A 13065-nucleotide genomic window follows, 5' to 3' on the forward strand; every position below is an offset into this window, starting at 1 on the left:
TAATTATGTCCCCACTGGATGCAACGAATGCCTCATTTATAATGGGTTGTAATGTTTTTGAATCATCGCTCCGGCCTGACGGCATCGTCACAATATGGTGAGGGGCGTAACATTTCCGTAACACGCTTGAGGAATTCGGCCAATCACAACGCACTGGATAGCTGGCCAATCACAGCACACCTCGCTTTTTCAGACCGATGAGCTTTGTAAAAATCGACGCGTTTCAGAAAGGCAGGGCATAGAGGAGAAACAATAATGTACAGTATGTGGAAAATAATGTGTTTTTTGAACCTTAAACCGCATAAACACATTTCATTACACCAAATACACAAAATACTGTTCTTTTTAGCAGCATCATATGACCCCTTTAAAAAACATAAAATATTAGATCAAGTAAGCACAGAATCAACTTTGCACTGCTGCGCGTGATCGCGTCAAGGATCAGACAAATATACACATGCATCTTGAAAAGCGGATGTTTTGGAAAGTGCTACGCCACGTTTTTGTGCCATCTAGTGGTTTAAATGAAAATAATATCAAAGGGGCCCAAAGGGTGCCTTTAGCCCCGTTGTACCCTATGTATGTATTTTCTAGGCTGCCTAAAATAAATCAGCTGAGTGCACGGAATTCACTAGTATGTGTGATACAAGTCCTACCTTACATTGGTGTGTCTCTGTACGTAGAGGTTGTGGAAGTTGTTGGCGTTTTCCGCCTGCCCAAAGTTAGGCCCCTTCAGTCTCTGAATGATCTCTGCCTTCATCACCCTCGCAATGTGGGCGGGCAGCAGGGACAGCAAAAGACGCTCCTATTGGTTGAAAAGAGAGGCTAATCAGCATATTAGAAAGATTTCTGAAGGATCATGTGACACTGAAGACTGGAGTAATAATGCTGAAAATTCAGCTTTGCATCACAGAATAAATTACATTTTAAAGTATATTCAAATATTTTAAACTGTAATAATATTTCACAATATTATTGTTTTAGTGTATTTGTATTCAAATAAATGCAGTGAGTATAAGAGACTCTTTTAAAAATATTACACACACACATATACATAGTGACATCGAAGACTCGGGAGACTCATGAGGATCCATATGCAGAGGGTTTTAACGGGGCAGACCAAGCAGAGTCAAAACATTCATACACAAAACAGCCAATTAAATCTGAGCAGACAAGTCCAAATTGACAGCCGGAGGCGAAAACGGGTAAACAGCAAATGTTCCAACACAGGCAGAAATAAACAGAGGTAAATGCTCAGAATTGTCAACGAGAACGATGAACAAGACTTTAAATACACAAGCTGATGTTGTAGCGGAACAGGTGAGGGCAGAACTGGGTGTTAATATTCATGAGATGTGTTGGGAGGGAGCAGCAGGTGTGAGAGCGGACTGTAATATACAATACTGTATACTGTATATATAATATTTTTTATTTAGTACTGACCTGAATAAGAAATTTCACATAAAAGACGTTTAGTCTACAAGAGATAACAATAGCTGAATTTATAAAGTTGGCCCTGTTACCTGGATGATCCAAAGCCTTTTTTTTTTTTTGTGATGGTTGTTCATGAATCCATTGTTTGTCCTGAACAGTTAAACTGCCAGCTGTTCTTCAGAAAAATGGTCCCACAAAATTCTTTGGTTTTCCAGCATCCTTTCCAACAATGACTGTATGATTTAGAGATCCATCTTTTCACACTGAGGACAACTGAGGGACTCATACGCGACCATTACAAAAGGTTCAAATGCTCACTGATGCTCCATATGCATTAAGAGCCAGGAGTTGTAAACCTGAACTTTGAATTTGAAGGTAAGGATAAATTGAACTTATTTTGTCTTGTGGGAAACATGTAAGGATCTTCTGTAGTTTCTGAAGAGCAGTACTAAATAAAAAAAAAAAAAAGACATTTAGGCAAAATAAGAAAAATGTACACATCTTCATTCTGTTCAAAAGTTTACACCCCTGGCTCTTGATGCATCGTTTTCCCTTCAGTGAGTGTTTGAACCTTTTGTAATAGTTGCATGTAAGTCCCTCAGTTGTCCTCAGTGTGAAAAGATGGATCTCTAAATCATACAGTCATTGTTGCAAAGGATGCTGGAAAACCAAAGAATTCTGTGGGACCTGAAGGATTTTTCTGAAGAACAGCTAACAGTTTAACTGTTCAGGACAAACAAGGGACTCATGAACAACTATCACAAAACAAACAAAACAACAAACAGCTGTGGATCATCCAGGTAACAACACAGGATTAAGAATCAAGCGTACGTAAACTTTTGAAAATGGTCATTTTTATATATTCAAGTATTATTTTCTTTTGTGGACTATATGTAAACGTCTTTTATGTGAAATATCTTATTCAGGTCAGTACTAACTTAAAAATCCCTCTTACTTTGGTAAAATAATTAATAATTAATTAATTATGTAAAATTTTGATCACAACTGTGGTATATATACAGTAATATATATATATATATATATATGTATATATATATATATAGTAATATATATATATATATATATATATATACACACACACACACAGTAGGCCTATATATTCACAAATGGTGGATGGCTGGTAGAATGACAGACAGAAAATAAAATAAAGATAACCAAGGTGGATGAGCAGATTGAATCATAGCAGTGTAACTAACAGATGTATCCTGTCTCTAATAAACGTAAAAATAAAAAAAAAAAAAAACCCTGATTGTAAAAGAAACATATGTGATTCAACTAAAGAACATATGTAGATGTTATTTGCTGAGATGCTGTTCTGAATTTAAATAGCTGAAATCTATGAAGCTTTACATACCATGTATATCTTTTTAAACCATGTTAATTCTAGAGATCTTATCAACCAGGCTGATTAAATGACCAATATTTGGCCTTTGTGTATATTTTTGGCATAAATCGAGAGCTGTGCACAGTTGGTTGATTAACAGAAGTGGTCAGCATGATCCATGAAAAATGAACACGTTTTGTTATTTGAATTGTTGTGAATGAATTTTGTACTTTATCAGCCATCAGCCACCCTGTTCTTTAGATATCGCATTGGCTTTGACCATGTGGAATCCCACATTGGTCAACCACTAATTAAGTCCATTTTTAACCCTGGGTTAAGTAATGCATCAAACTGGAAAGAGGGTTAGCACAGGGTTACAGTGAACAAATAACCCAAAGAAAATTAAGAACAATGTGAAATATGGAACAGGATTGTGTTTTAGGTTTGAAAAGCCCAATCAATTCTCTTTTTTTTTATCCCGTCACTTTTCACCATTTCTTTGTTTTGCTCTCAGTGACCACCCTGCTTAATGAAGGTCAAATAAAAGAAAACAAAATAATAGGGTGTGTGTCAAGTGCTGATTGTGACTTCAGGAAAAAAGAGGAGAAATTATTTATACAAATTTTACCGTCGTACTCCGAAGATGTAAATGCTTTTAAATAACAGTCCATTAATGTATTATAATAAAAAATGAGACAAATCAAGGCAGGTTGTCCACACTAATGGCTGCATGTGCTGTGGTCTGAAAGAGTGATTGCTAAAGACAATTATGTCATTAATCCATCTTGTATGGAGTGAATAATGTGCCGAAATTAAACAAACAAATCCAGTATTTTGTAAACAAACTTGATCTGCTTTGCAAAGAAAAACTCGACTCGCAAACAAACAGAAAGCGATTTGCAAATACAAAGGTCAGAGTGAGTGAAAGCGCAGAGAAACGTATTGTGCTTTACAAATATAAATACATGAGCGTACATCATATTTCACAAATACAATCAATCCTACGAATTGCATGTAACCTTTGAACAAATACCAAATGTAGTGCATACAAATGCTGGTCTGTTTTGATTGTGAGACACTCGCCCTTTTATGCAATCTCTTGGCTTGATTTTCTCACAAATGTGTCCAGGCAGATTTTCTCACAAATGCAGTTGAGCAACTTCCTCTTCCAAAACAGCAGATGGCGCTATGGATGATTTTACGGTAGTCTCCTGGGATAAGCACTTAGTGTATCTATAATTAACCTTTCTGAGGTTTTCACAATGCCAAACCTACTTCAATATAAAAAAATAAAAATAAAATACAATAATTTAAAGATATTAATGTGACTGATCAGTCCAAAATCCAGCGCTGAAACACGTTTATGAAAATGAGCGTGAGCGGTGAGTGCTTATCCTGCACATTGCACATAACATGTGAATTAACAATTTACATAGACATACCCTAAAAACTAATCCTGTGTGACTGAAACGCTTCAGATCGGGTGATTTTAGGTCAAGGTTTTTGCTGCCAGTCAATGGTGCCCTCTGGCGGTAGGGAATAGTAAGATGGCGGCTCGAACACTTCCGGCGGCTTTACCGCCTGATGGCAGTTTAGAACGCAATGAGCAATCCAGTCATTATATAGATCAGTGGGTAAAACGCAACGTTCATCACTGTCACTTTTTAGTCAGCCGTCCAATCACAGTGGAGGATGGGCGGGACAAATTCCACACCGACCAACCGTCACACCCTCCTTGTATAACAGCAACAGACAACAACAAGAAGCACAACAACGGAACAAAATAATTTAAAAATATAGCTGCAAGCAGCAATTAAGGGGCCAAGCACAACAGAGGTAAAATGAAATGCTAAGGAACTGTCTTCAATTACTTAGTAAAGACCAGGGTAGGATTGCACCAGCCATTCGTAAGTTCTTACTTAAATTAGAACGTTAAGTCCACACTAGAGGCTTAGTAACCACTAGCTAGTTTGTAACTAAATCTATACATTATTTGGTTGCACCAGTTGTTCGTAAGGCAGGACGTAGGTAGTAGTTCGCAAGTTCTCCATAAAGTAATGCGTAGTCGCATAATATGACGTTTACCCTAAATCATCCAACAGAAACCTTCAAATACGCGAGCAGAACTTGTTTAAATGCTATGAATTTTAATTTATCCTTAATTCTAACTTCTTTTGCCTCACGTATACTAACGGAAAAACAAGTTTCCATTAAAAACGATACATTAATAACATTAGTCTATATGTAAGCTATTTTACATGCAAATAACATTCAGAAACTGTAATTGAAATAAATAAGGATCAATAAATACTGAAAGAAAAAAAAACCCTAAGAAATGTCATTTATTTATTATTTCATCTGACATGCGCAACACGGACCGAAGCGCACAGAGGCGCGCTGTAGATGGGGTGTTGAAGACATGCTAAAAAAGAAACAAAGTACGTTTATTCACATATTGTTCTCTCTCTTAATATGTACGTGAGTATAAATGTCAGCAGCATCATATATGCCTATATGCCATATATGCCTGCAGGTTGCCAGGTAAAAGAAGAGCATATTGATGCAGTTCACTCAGTCTGCTATTTTATTCCAACCGTTACTCCTGACCAGACGCTTCCATAAATATTTAGTTTATACGTAGAATTACACTTCAACTAAGTGTAATGGTGCAACGAAAAAATATTTAGTAGTGCGTAAGTTGTAACTTAGTGCCCATTTACGTCAAAACTACGCTAAGTTGCAACATACGTACAGCTGGTGCAACCGGCCCCTGAGGAACTACATTGTTTGGTGGAAGAATACAGTTTTCGTTTATATCATTACACTTTATTTGCTCTTCTAAGTGTAATGGTGCAATGAAAAAATATGTAGTAGTGCGTAAGTTGTAACTTAGTGCCCATTTACGTCAAAACTAGGCTAAGTTGTAACTTATGTACAGCTGGTGCAACTGGCCCCAGGGTTCTCCAACCCTGCTCCTGGAGAGCTACCTTCCTGCAGACTTAAGTTCCAACCCTGCTTCAACACACCTGTCTGTGATTAAGTAGCCCTGAACACCTTGATTAGCTGGTCCAGATGTGTTGGATTAGGGTTGAAGCTGAACTCTGCAGCAAGGTAGCTCTCCATGAGCCGGGTTGGAGACCCCTGTTAAAGACATTTGTTGAAACAGAATTTTACTACACAACTCAAAATGGCCAATGCCCAAAAAGGCTGACAAGGCTGATTAGGTATCGTTCGATTCGGTATGCCATTCAGAATCTACGGAGATCTAACAGCGAAACTGGTCAGAATTTGTAAAAAGAAATGTAAAAAGTAATTTTTTATATATCTTTTGACCAGTATATATTTTATATATCTTTCGGCGCTGTGCCGAAACTACTCATGTGCCCTCAGGTCATGCTTGTTATAACACATACCAAGTTTGGTCTAAATCTGCTAAAGCATTGCGAAGCTATAGCCTTTTTGGCTATAGAATGCTCTGAAGATGATCTGAGCCAATTTTGGCAGTAGCCCCTCACTGCAGAACACAAGATCCAGGGGGCATGGTTGGATCCACATCTAGTGGGTGGAGATGGGTGGGTTTAGGGATCAGGGGGTGGAGATGGGTAGGTTTAGGTATATGTAAGGTGGGAGGAGTTGGATCTGGATCCAACGACGCCCCCTGGATCTTGTGTTCTGCAGTGAGGACCATCTCAATTTTGGTGAAAATTAGACAAACTGTCTAGGACGAGTTTGAAAAAGTAAAATTAAAAAGTGCGAAAAATCTTGACCCGTAGAAATTAAAAATTTGGAAAGAATTCAACTCAACATGAGCCAAGGAACCAGAGTAAAAAGGAATTTTGCTTCTAGACCTTACAGTTCAAAAGTTATTAGCAGAAATATGAGTGCAAATTTGGCATATTGGTGGCGCTGGAGAGTTTGAGATAGAGACTCCAAATTTGCTATGGTTAATATAGAGACTGTCCTCTATCAGTGTGCCAAATTTCATAACTTTTCCACAAGTGATTCTATGGGCTGCCATAGACTCTTCTTCTTCTTCTTCTTTTTCCGCTCTGGGAGTCTATGGCAGCCCATAGAATCACACTTGTGGAAAAGTAATGAAATTTGGCACAGGAACGACACAGACGAGACGAATTGTTGAATAAAGTCGTTATTTTTGTTTTCTTCGCATACAAAAAGTATTCTCGTCGCTTCATAAAATTCAGATTGAACCACTGATGGCAGTGTGTGACAATGTGACAGTCACAAGCCTCCCGGTTTTCATCCAAAATATCTTAAATTGTGTTCCGAAGACGAACGAAGCTTTTACAGGTTTGGAACGACATGGGGGTAAGTAGACGAACGAAGCTTTTACGGGTTTGGAACGACATGGGGGTAAGTGATTAATGATAAAATGTTCATTTTGGGGTGGAGTATCCCTTTAACTTTCACCCTTTCAAAAGGTACAATTTAGGTACCAACATGTACTTTTAAAATACTAATATGTACCTTTAAAGTACTAGTAAATACTATTTAGTGGTAAAAAGGTACAAAGATGTACCTTTTAGGTTAGTACCTCGTTTCTGAGAGTGTAAGCTGTCAAAGTTGACATTAACTTGAGATTTTTTTTTTACATTCACCAAATTTTTTGAATAAAAAAACATTAATAGATTTGGGGCGGATACTTTTTTTTTTTTTTTTAAAGAAATTAATACATTTATTTAGCAAGGACACATTAAACACCAATAATGACTCAGTATACTCAGTACACTTACAGTATAATGTTACAAAACATTTCTAAGATTTCTATTTTAAATAAATGTTGTTCTTTTGAGCATTCTACACAGCAAGGAATCCTGAAAAATGCAAATAAAAAAATGTTTTCCAAAAAAATGTTAATCAGCACAACTGTTTTCAGCATTGATTATAATAAGAAATGTTTCTTGAGCAGCAGATCAGCATATTATACTGATTTCTGAAGGATCATGTGACACTGAAGACTGGAGTAACAATGCTGAAAATTCAGCTTTGCATCACAGAAATAAATTACAGTTTAAAATATATTCAAACATAAATCATCTGTTTTAAATTCTAGTAATATTTTACAATATTACAGTTTTACTTTATTTTTAATAAAATAAATGCTGCCTTGGTGAGCATAAGATACTTCTTTCAAAACATTAAAAAAATATATATTATATACTATATATATACTGTATATTTAAAAATAAATATTTATGGTATCATTCATATAACACAGAGTAACAATTCGGTTTAGGGGTTTGCAAATCCTGTTCTGTGCTTTTTCAAACCTGAACTCTTTTCATCACAAAATATATTTTTAAAGGTGATATTTCATTCACCCTTCAAATGTATAATGAGGCATATCCGTAATTAGGCTGATGGTCTGTGCTGAACTACTGTTCTGATTGGAATGACCAGCCAGTGTGCAGCCCTGCAGGAGCTAAATGAAGGAAACGTGCCAGCATGTTTTACAATATGTCAAGAACCGACAGCTGATGAACTGACTGAAGCGCTCGGTTCTCACAGCACACACAACATACATACACGATTCAATCACACCGAGCAGTGAGTGAGTGAAGCATTGTCTTTGCCCTGTGCTCCGTAATTGTTCTGCCAGGAAAGCCAAAAAAAACAACAACTCTGATAACATTCATAGAGTAATGGAGCCGAGGGCATGTGCTCGAGCAGGGTGATATTTCATCGAGTGAGAGTGATAATTCCTGATGGAGCGGAAGTGCCGCCAGTGATCTGCCTTTATCTCACCGCTCATATTTCACTCACTCAGCCATCGCCACAGAGATACACTTTATCATTATTTCACACAAAACAGCAATAAGCACAACTAACCCAGGCAAGCAAGAGGCCTTGTACAGACTTCCGCCCCACCCGTATCCAACAGGAAACACAGCGCTGGGGGGAAACAAAGCTATTTTGGGACAATGTAACTCTCGGCCCCCTCCGCCTTCAGATATTAGCCTCCTATTGTGGTGATATAATGATCTCTTTGATACAGCTGCAGGAATGACTCACGCTCAAGCCTATCAGATACCTCCCCAAACGAGGCCTACATTAACTTCCTGTTCCCTGAAGGACCGGGCACCACGCAGTTCAGCGCTGTTTATCCGTTCTTTGAAAGCAACAGGCAATCAGTGCATCCCTCTCGGTCGTACCTGCTGATGCTTCTCGAATTCCAGTTTGATGGGAGACTTGATGCAGTTGCAGGTGTCGTGGTAGGTCTGTTTGAGAGCCAGATCCATCAGGTGTTTGTGATAGGCTCCCGCCACATTGCCACAGATGAAGATGATGATGTTAGCCAGGATCTACAGGATCACACAAAACAGCTTTAGACAGAGGCATATAGAGATACTGTATGCTCTGAATGTCGCAAAAACACAAACAACTATATAGATTAAATGAAATATGATTATATTAAATTATACATATATATATATATATATATATATAAATACAATGAAAGAAATTAATATTTTTATTCAACAAGGATGCATTAAATTGATAAAAAGTGACAATAAAGACGTTTATATTGTTACTAAAGATTTTTATTTCAAATAAATGCCGTTCTTTTGAACTTTCTATTCATCAAAAAATCCTGCAAAAATCCACAAAATTATTTAATATTAGATAAACTCTTTTCAACACCGATAACATTGATAATGATTTCTGAAGGATGAAGACTGGAGTGATCACAGGAATAAATTACATTTTAAAATCTGAAATAGTTCTTCTAAATTGTAATAATTTTTCACAATATTACTTTTTTTTACTGTAGTGTGTGTATATATATTAACGACACGCACACACACAATTTTCTTTTTTTTGTTGATTTATGATATATAGATTACGAGATATAATATTGTTTACATTCAGTATAGCAATATTATTATCATCAATATTATCAGAAATTTAACAAAACAGGCGACCACAATAACATTTCTCTGAAAAATTATCACACAATGTCAACTATAATCATATTGTGTCAAACATGTTATTGAAATAAAAATGTAAATAAATAATTTCAATAATAATTTGATAGTACAGTAATAAAAAGGGGTGTGTGATAAATTTGTTATGAAAATAATGCAACAATGCAATAAATCTTAAAACACTCTTCTTTAAACAAAAAATAATTGTATGTTTATTGCTAAATTTTATTTTATGTAAATATATTACATGTCTTTTGATTTCGGGGTGAAAATAAACCTTAATTGATAACTAAATTAAATTCAATAATAAAGTTCTCAGAAACCTTAATTCCAAGCAAGTGTTTATAAATGATCAGACTGGTAATGGATATGTTCAATATTTAGTACTGAATTAATGTGTAATCAATACAGCATTGGCATACAGAATAAAACAAGTAATGAATGCACTAAATTGCCTCGTAGGTACAGGAAGACATTAGTGTCAGACCACAGACACTTCAGGAAAATATGCACAGCAAGCCAAATGGCTTTTGACTGAGTTTCATATGGCAGAGGTAAGCCCATTAGCGCAAGATAGAATCAGTATAAGGATCCAGAGAGGGATGTGCCTCTACATTGATTTGAAAGATATTGATCTTCAGGAAAAGTGAATTCAGTCCAGCCCATGAAAAGCTTTCAGCAGCCTCTTATTATGTCAGTCTGAACAAATGTCAGCGCAGTACCGAATATGGTGCTCTTATCTTTCACAAATGGAGAGCAGGATGTGTTGGATAATTGGGTTTAATTGCAATAACTGAAACTGTAGACACAATAAGGCATGAGAAATTTCGAATCCTACAATAATGAAGATTTGGCTCATGAATATCAGTTCTGTCTGGAATGTTCAAGATGATTAACAACAATACCATGATGTAAAGATAATAAACAAATATTTTTATAATGTAAAAAAAACCCAACAAATAAATTTAAAAAGGCTTCATTTTCTTTAAGTAAAATTTCATTTTGGCTTGATGTAAATATATCATTTAATTATATTTCATAAATAAATAAATAAATAAATATAAGACGGGCTTCTTTTTAAATAAAATTCGATTTTGATGTAAATTATGTAAATATCTCATTTAATTATATTTTATAATTTAAATAAATAAATAAGGAAGCAAGCAAGCAAACAAACAGATACATATAAAACGTGCTTAAATTTAATTTTGTGAATAATATATAATTTAATGATATTTTACAGTTCAAATAAATTAATATATATATATATATATATATATATATATATAGAAATAAACAAGCAAACAAATAAATATAAAACAGGCTTCTTTTTAAATAAAATGTTATTTTGATGTAAATTATGTAAATATCTCATTTAATTATATTTTCTAATTTAAATAAATAAATAAGGAAGCAAGCAAGCAAACAAACAAACAGATAAATATAAAACTTAATATAAAAATATAAAATGTAATTATATTTTACAATTAAAATAAATGAATACATATGTAAAGAAATAAACAAATATAAAATGTGCTTAATTTTTTAAGTAAAATTGTGATGTCATGGATAAATAAGTTTGATACCATGAACCACGAAAAACGAGTCTTGTAGTATTTTTTGTACATAATGTTTTTTTTTGTTTTGTTTGTTTTTTACTCTGCTCATGTATTTAGTGTATTACTGTATTTGCATTTTTTTTTTTTTTTACAAGAGAGACTGAGGGACAAGTCGAAATAATTTTCTGTTGTAATCGACAGTATACCATAAATGCTGCCAATAAAACATCATTTGCATCTGAGCGCGAGAAAATTTCTTTAATTTGCCCCATTTATGTGGTCAATCTAGCCTGAGCCTCTTTCAGATTTATCAAATTTGCACCTTCTCCATGGCAACCTCCACACATGCGTCTGAGTTCAGCGATGGAGTAAGCACAGCCAGTTAGAACAGACAGGGTTTTTAAGGTTCACCCCAGACTGTGCAAAGGCCTCTGTCATTTTAATTAGACTACAACCTCCAGCTAATATCACTCAATGACATTATTAGCAGATTAAACATCATCCCCTGCAGGCAATTACACAACACTCTCCATCAATTAGGAACACAGTCAACAAAGAGCTCCTCAACAACCCCTCAACTCATCTCAAGGTACATTGTTTGGCTTCCAGAAATTGATCATGACCAATCGAACATTAACTTGACAGACCACAGGAGAAGCGCTGTTTGCCTTGAAACACTGTCTGGCTGTGTCTATACTGAAGACAGCTGTGACTTCATCAGAAACAGAAAAATGCTTTAAACAGGCTTCCAATGCAATATAATGTAGTGTTAAATAATCTAAAACAAATATTGAATGATTTATTGCATATTGTATATATGCATATTAGTTCTGGTTTATCAATTTGATTGGTTGACATTGATTATAACATCATAAATAAAGAGCTGGTGAAAGCTTGTGTTTTCTCTTACTCCGACTGGGATTCCTCTCTCCAGCGAGAGGGAAAATAAAAAATCTGGAGTGGATCTGCAATGGAGTGATTGGTATATGCTTTGAGCATGGAAGGGAAATTGCTCCACTTACGTCATGTGACCGTATTTTAAAATGTGTGTTTCTCGGTGAGTAACATGGGAAATATTGGTGCTTTTTCAACTAAACTTTTGGACTAAAAACAACTCATAAAACTTATTCATTTGTCCACAAACAGTGTTCAACAGTGTATGTACATATCTATTTAGATTCTCTCAAGTAAAGACAATTTGCACCAGTGTCATTTCCTGCACACCTCAAATTATGTATTGCATTGAGTTTAATAGCATTGGGAGATGGACATGAAGGTAGTAATTCAGCACTCATTTATTTTGACCTTTTCGTGAATAACTGACTGACTTCTTTGTCTGACTAGGGCTTAATTTTTTCCAAATTATAATTCATCCCAAAACAAACAAACAAAAGAAAAAAAGAAAAAAAATTTTTTTTAATTCTATGTGCTTTTTAATTAAAAAAATTTTTTTAATATTTATATTTAGGCTTTTGAGTAATTTTGCTACTTCAATGTAAATTCATTTTTATTTACAGATGTTATAAATTTATTTGTACTATTTATTTCAGTTTTCCACCTAATTGTCACGCCCCTGGACTCTTTGTGTTGTCTTTCCCTCCCCAGGGGTGCCGTGTTCCCTTTAATTAGTCATTCCTTGCACCTGTGTTTTCCCAATCACCCAGTGTTTAAAAGCCCCAGTCCTTACGACCCGCCATCGCCTCTGGACTCCACTCCTCTAGCTGCGCCTTGTCGCTCTGTCCCACCGGCTCCGTTGGGCTCCTTCCTCCCGCCAGCTCCACCT

The 13065-nt window shown here is 35.5% G+C and overlaps 1 protein-coding gene across 3 annotated transcripts in view; it reads right to left on the reverse strand.

The window, feature by feature from the left end:
• The window catches only part of LOC107691497 (adenylate cyclase type 2-like), a 65550-nt gene that overhangs the window by 21758 nt on the left and 30727 nt on the right, over window positions 1–13065 (reverse strand). For all 3 annotated transcript variants that reach the window (XM_016490111.1, XM_016490110.1, XM_016490109.1), the window contains exons 4-5: window positions 8950–9099; window positions 657–805 (exon numbers count right to left, since the gene is read on the reverse strand). In XM_016490111.1, the coding sequence (XP_016345597.1) occupies window positions 657–805; window positions 8950–9099 (299 nt within the window). The remainder of the gene's footprint in view (window positions 1–656; window positions 806–8949; window positions 9100–13065) is intronic.

This window comes from Sinocyclocheilus anshuiensis, unplaced genomic scaffold (assembly GCF_001515605.1).
Source record: "Sinocyclocheilus anshuiensis isolate Anshui unplaced genomic scaffold, SAMN03320099.WGS_v1.1 scaffold162, whole genome shotgun sequence".
NCBI lineage: Eukaryota > Metazoa > Chordata > Actinopteri > Cypriniformes > Cyprinidae > Sinocyclocheilus > Sinocyclocheilus anshuiensis.